General features: G+C 35.9%; 1 protein-coding gene across 2 annotated transcripts; it reads right to left on the reverse strand.

Annotated features, from left to right (window-relative positions):
* Positions 1–852: 852 nt before the first annotated feature.
* Positions 853–6,233, reverse strand: LOC109805702 (5-methyltetrahydropteroyltriglutamate--homocysteine methyltransferase 1). Of its 2 annotated transcripts, none has more exons than XM_020367876.3 (12): positions 6,051–6,233; positions 4,214–4,567; positions 3,873–3,960; positions 3,507–3,634; positions 3,038–3,429; positions 2,792–2,955; positions 2,636–2,716; positions 2,384–2,550; positions 2,188–2,293; positions 1,830–2,080; positions 1,536–1,737; positions 853–1,449 (listed from the first exon to the last, which is right to left on the reverse strand). In XM_020367876.3, the coding sequence occupies exons 1-12, from the start codon at positions 6,155–6,157 to the stop codon at positions 1,081–1,083; spliced, it is 2,409 nt and encodes an 802-aa protein (XP_020223465.2). In that variant the 5' UTR covers positions 6,158–6,233; the 3' UTR covers positions 853–1,080. The 2 variants fall into 2 exon arrangements, with proteins under 2 accessions (XP_020223465.2, XP_020223466.2); XM_020367877.3 differs by lacking the exon at positions 6,051–6,233 and adding an exon at positions 5,718–5,736.
* Between the last annotated feature and the right edge of the window lie 295 nt (positions 6,234–6,528).

Consider the following 6,528-nt stretch of genomic DNA (forward strand, 5'->3'; position numbering starts at 1 on the left):
ACTTAAGAAATCTAAGATCGTCTTTTGCATATATATATATATATATATATATATATATATATATATATAATGATTATATTTGGAATCCTATATTATATCTTATGACTTGCATGTATTTATTATTTTTTATGCATGAGGCATTTTAGACTTCTTTTATTGATACAAGTACAAAACTTATAAATAGATTAATAACAATATCTAATTAATGTAAATTAATACTATTATTAGTAAGAATGCTTGATAAATATAAAGCAAAAGAGAATTATTTGTATGCAGGAAAAAGTAATCAAAGAAGGTTCTAATTAAATGAAAGACTTTAAAATTTTATGGAAAAAAAAATGTTTCTAACTTTGAAAATATAAATTATGACAAATTCTTTAATTAAATATGAATTGAAATTACTGATAATATGTAATTAACGCGTACATATGCATTTTAGATTAGATTGTTACAAATAAAGAATCGGGATGCATGTTGGAATCAAATCAAATCTTCTATAAGAAAATCAAAATTCCAAGAACTGTAGTTTCCTTCCTTAAGTTCGTCTATAATGACAACATAACACCGTATTTTTGAGGTGTGAATGGAAAAACTGAATGACATAACAGAAGATGTTTTACTGTTGAATTATTATTATTGCTTTGTTTAGGCACAATCAATGCATTGTACCATAGCCAAGTAGCCATATCCTTCATGTTTTGTTTTAGCATAAGGCGCTGGTGGCAGATCTTAGGCTATAATTTTGAGGGTCATATAATATTACAAATGTTTGGAAATTACTTGACAGAATAAAGCCACTCACACCTCCAAAACCCACAAAAAGAAACAGCCTATGATTATAGCCTGCAAGGATGAGCAAGACAATAGCATACCTCAAAAGTTCAAATAAAAAGAAAACGTTTCTCCCTCACTAGAACAGCTTATTCATACGCAGCTTCATATACAAAAAGAGAAGAAAAGATCACTTGGGAGACGAAAGGACAAAATCTTATATCAAGACTTAATTGGAAATACAAGCATTCAGTATTTCAACTTAAGCACATTATCTCACATAGATGACTTTGTTGGCTCATTCTCAACTCACTTGGCACTAGCTAACAGGTTGCGAATAAGTTTGGCAGCAGCAACCATATTGGTGAGAGCAGGTTTGACCTCAGTGTATTTGCGTGTCTTGAGGCCACAGTCTGGGTTGACCCAGAGAATGTTGCTTTCAAGAACTGCAAGCATCTTGTTGATCCTGTCAGCAATTTCTCCTGTAGGTGGAATCCTGGGTGAGTGAATATCATAAACACCAGGACCAATGCCAGCTCCATATTTCACTCCCTCACGGAAGACTGAAAGTAACTTCTCATCTGATCTAGAGTTCTCAATAGTGATCACATCAGCATCCATGTCTATGATTGAGTGAATGATATCATTGAAGTTGGAGTAGCACATATGAGTGTGAATCTGTCAAGCATCACGATACATTAATATTCATATATAAGATTGACTAATCATTAGTAATGATTGGAACATGAGCAGTCAAGCTGAACCTGAGTAGTATCCTTCACACCACAGTTGGTAATTCTAAATGAGTGAACTGCCCAGTTCAGATAGAAAGCCTCCTCAGACTTCCTCAGAGGCAAACCTTCTCTTAGAGCAGCCTCGTCAATCTGGATGACAGTAATACCAGCTTTCTCAAGATCCTCAACCTCATCCTTGATAGCCAAAGCAATCTGGTAGCATGTTTCAAATCTAATAACAAATGGATAATGTTAAATGAAATAGATATCCCAGCAAAACAATCATTCAAACCTCCATGATAGCCATAAAGATTTACTTTATACCTTGGCTGGTCATCTCTAACGAAGGACCAGTTCAGAATAGTAACAGGGCCAGTAAGCATTCCCTTCATTGGTCTTCTGGTCATACTTTGAGCAGTTGAAGACCAGAAAACAGTCATGGGCTTGGGACGGCTCACATCACCGTATATGATGGGTGGTTTGACACAGCGGGATCCATATGATTGCACCCACCCATTGGCAGTGAAAGCAAAACCAGACAATTGTTCTCCAAAATACTCAACCATGTCATTCCTCTGAAATGGAAAAAAATTTCAAAAATTTAATTTAGAACCATATTTCACTTAAGAAAGAAGTTTTTAATAAACTACTATTAACAACAAATATCAGCTATGCTCCACACCTCAGGCTCTCCATGCACCAAGACATCAATGTCTAGTTCTTCCTGGAGCTTCACAACATTGTTAATTTCCTCCTTAATGAAACGGATATAATCTTCCTCAGAGATCCTATTGACATAGTAAACGTCTAGCAGTTTAAATGTCAAACTGTAATAATCATTGGATTTGGTGATAACAGAAGATGAAGACTTAACTCACTTGTTTGCCTTGAACTCACGGCGAACTCTTCTAAGATCAGAAGTCTGAGGAAAAGATCCAATTGTAGTGGTTGGAAGAACAGGAAGATTCAGTTTCTTTTGTTGAGCATCCAACCTGGCACTAACATTTGTGGCCCTTCGATGATCAGAGCCCCTCAGAGCAGCAGCCTAAGTAAATACATAAAACAAGTTAAGAATTCTTCTAGAATCAATTATATCAAGAACCAAATTGAAAATCCTGATGAGAACTAACAGCCTTTTGAACAGCCTCATCTGTCACTCTTGGGGAGGACTTCCTTGAAGCCAAGGCAGCAGCATTAGCAGAAAAGAAAACCTGCAAAAAGAAGGACAATAAGAAACAAAATGATATCAAGTTTGTAACCAAGAGGCTTCAATGGGTATGATGTACCTCATCCTTCTGTCCAGACAATGCCTTGGCCAAGGCATTTACTTCAACAACTTTTTGTGCTGCAAATGCAAGCCAAGACTTAATCTCTTGGTCCAACTTGGTCTCATTCACCAGATCAACTGCAGTGTGAAGAAGAGAACAGGATGTGGAAACCACAACCTTGTCTGCAAAAGAAAAAGATAGTTCATATTCAGCATCTATTGTGCTGAATATATGTCGATAAAAATGTTAATTGGCAACAAGTACCTTTGCCAACAATGTCCCCAAGCGCCTGCATGGTGTTCAGAGAAGACGCAAGATTATTGGCCCAAATATTTCTTCCATCAACAACACCAGCAAAAAGAAATTTTCCAGATGGAAATCCTTGCTTGATCAAATCAAGGGTCTTTGTTCCACGAACAATGTCAAATCCATATGCAGTAACAGCCTTCAAAGAGGTGAGTGTTTTGTATGCTTCAGCAGGGACATCAGCAAAGTATGTCTCAATCAGAACATTCAAACCAGATAAACTTGATTCTAGCTCTGCATAGGCATGTGTAAATGCTTGTAACTGGTTAGCATCGAGATCCTTCACAAGGGTAGGTTCGTCAAACTGAATCCAGGTAGCACCAGCTGCCTTCAGTTCAGCCACAACCTCCCTACAATAAATAACGAAGTATTATTGAAGTAACTTTCTTATATAATTCAAGAAAACATTTGTACTCAAAGACCATACCTGTAGACAGGAAGGATCTTGTCAATTAGGGAAAGAAGGGAAAATGACTTCTCAACACCCTTAGATGGTTTTGACAGCAACAAGTAGGATACAGGTCCCACAAGCACAGGTACAGTATTAATTCCCAGCTGCATATCAGAAAGGAAAATAACGTTATAAATATTAGTTAACGAAATTAATAAACCAAAATAGTTTCTTTTTCCACTTTGTAATAAACATTCTTCCTAGATCAAAATCTTCTGTAGTATGTCATAGTTCAGTTAGTGAAGATTCTTCTAAGATCAGAGTCTAGAGTTGTTCATTATGAATTTCTCATAACAAATGTAGGATAGTAGTGCTAAAGCCTAAAGCTATCTTTGAACTTACAACTTTGGCCTCTCTGTATTCATCCACAGCCTTGTGTGATGCATAGGAGAACTTAACATCTGGACCCAATTCAGGAACAATGTAGTGGCTGTAGCATAAGGGATTATAAGTTTGTTAGAACTATGATAAATATCAAACCAATTTCCCTATTCAGTTTTGCATTTATACATTTAAATCAAATACAGTGATGATTGTGTGTGTGTCCAGGCTCCTGCAGCCATTTCAAAGGTCATCATCAAAATCTCCATTCATACACTAAACTCCACCTTTCATTTTAATTGTATTCAATCAAATTATATGTAATGCTAAAAAATTTAGAAGGGCAAGGATGATTTACTTACTAGTTGGTGTCAAACCACTTGGTCATTTCCATAGCTGGTACAGATGCATTCCCTCTTGCCATGGAGAAGTAAACATCAAATCCTATCTCCCCACCGTTCCAATCATATCTAGGAGGAACTGCCCCAAGCATGGCTGTTGTGTCCAGTACTTGATCATAGTATGAGAAGGTGTTGCTTGGAATATACTTTATTCCAGCTTCAGCCATCTGCTTCCAGATGGCTGACCTAAGGTCTGCAGCAACCTTCTGCAGCTCCTCAGCACTACTCTTTCCATCCCAAAAGGATTCCAAGGCAAACTTAAGCTCTCTCTTGGGTCCCATGCGTGGATAACCAACAATATGAGATGCCATTGCTCTGTCATTGCAAAATGCAAATACACAATATGAATGCCTCATGCGACCAACTATAAGAAAATAAACAATGAAATGACAGTATTGATAGGTAGAAGAAATATGTGGGTTCCATTCATGACAGTCAAATAAACCCTTTAAACAAAAGATTCATCAGGAATACTGATGAAGAACATCATAAATATAATGAAATATGTAAGCCACCAGACCTTTTGCACATTTATTGTCTGCGTAGTAACCATGATCTAACACTCTCTTTAACTACAAGAAACATTTGACTCAAAGATCTAAATAGTTTTCTACTGAATATACATCAGCCCTTCAGTTTTCAAGTAGTGGTGCAGGAGATACTACAGACATCGGTTACTAACTTTGATTAGCTAATACACGGTTACAAATGAAGAGGTACGCTTGAATGTATATGTATCGCATGTGACCTTCCATATTAGTTTCTTTTACTGAATGCTGTCAGACAACAATCAGAGGTGAGACAACATGAACAGACTAGTAATGAAACAGTTCATATATGTTATATCAACAACATACCCCAAATATGGGAATTTTCACTAATAATATTGTAGCATATCAATTCATTATTTCGTCCTTTATGTATGAATAAATTGAACAACGTCTAGTACCTCGTCAAGATCATAGGTGCAACATAAATAAATGTCAGAATGTCCATTATGAAATATAAACAAATACTAATTGTCGAAACCATTATCCTTAATCTTTCATACATGTTAATCTTAAATCTTTCTATTGTCTTCAATTTGAATTCAAGTTCTATAAACGTCAGGCAACCTACAACCGTTGCCCAGTCTCATTTCTCCTCCTTCCTACTATATAAAAGCTCTTAAATTCGAATTCAGCTCCAACTTTAACAAACATATTCAGAGCAACAAAACTGGTACCACACCCGTGTCTTGGAAAGTAGTAAGTACAGACATCTAACATAATTTACATAATAAACAACAACCACTAGAATTCTCAACAAACCCAAATTTCAACACACAGTGAACAAACATAGATTTTGGCTTGTTAATTATATTATAATATTTTAGGAAGAGGGAGATACAGACCAATTGACCAAAAGGGTAGCCACAGTGATTAAAAAAAATAAGAAGTTACTACAATTACAAACCACAAGTTACACCAAATCAATCTTAGCAGCAACACTTAACACACACAAAGTGGGGACTCGGTTGAAAGAGGTAATCGTGAGGAAGGGAAGGCATTAACTTGCACAAGTGAACATCATATTCAACTTCCAGAGAGCATCAAAATCAAATTTTGAAGGCAAGGAGATAGAAAACCCACAAAGGGCGAGCTAAAAAATAAAATAAAATAAAAAATAAAACCATCTCTGGGCATAGATCATAGTCTCGGTTAAATTGAACCATTTTCATTTTCCGTGATTGAAAGTGACTGAATAATTTTTAAAAATTAAAAAGAAAATGGAGATAAAAAAGTTAAAGAGACCGCACCGAATAGAAGTAGAACGAACAGAGAAACTAAGAGAAGAGGATGAGAAGGAGAGAGAGGAGAGAGAGAATGTAAACGGCGCCACACACTGAATGGAGACTTTGAACATTTATACTACTCACTTCACTTCGCACCCTCTCTCTCTCTATTGATATATATCTGTCTTTCTCTCTCTTCGTATTTCTCTCACTGATACAGGGTAATAATCTCGCTTCTATGATTCTTGAAACAACACAAATAAATAAGTAAACAAATATTTACGACAAGGAAAACTGGAAAAGAAATAAAAAGTATTTATAATTTATAAAATAAGTGAACTATATATATATTATATATAAAAAGTGTTCTTACCGGAAATCTGTAGTAGAGCTGATCTGCTAGGTAAGATCGGTAAGCCTCCTTTGCTGGTACGCTTGATGCTCCAAGATAGGGGTGGTACCTGCAAAAGAGACTCTGATGCTAAAGTTAGAGTTTGTATGA

The sequence above is a fragment of the Cajanus cajan genome, chromosome 2, assembly GCF_000230855.2.
Source record: "Cajanus cajan strain Asha chromosome 2, NIPB_CcT2T_4, whole genome shotgun sequence".
NCBI lineage: Eukaryota > Viridiplantae > Streptophyta > Magnoliopsida > Fabales > Fabaceae > Cajanus > Cajanus cajan.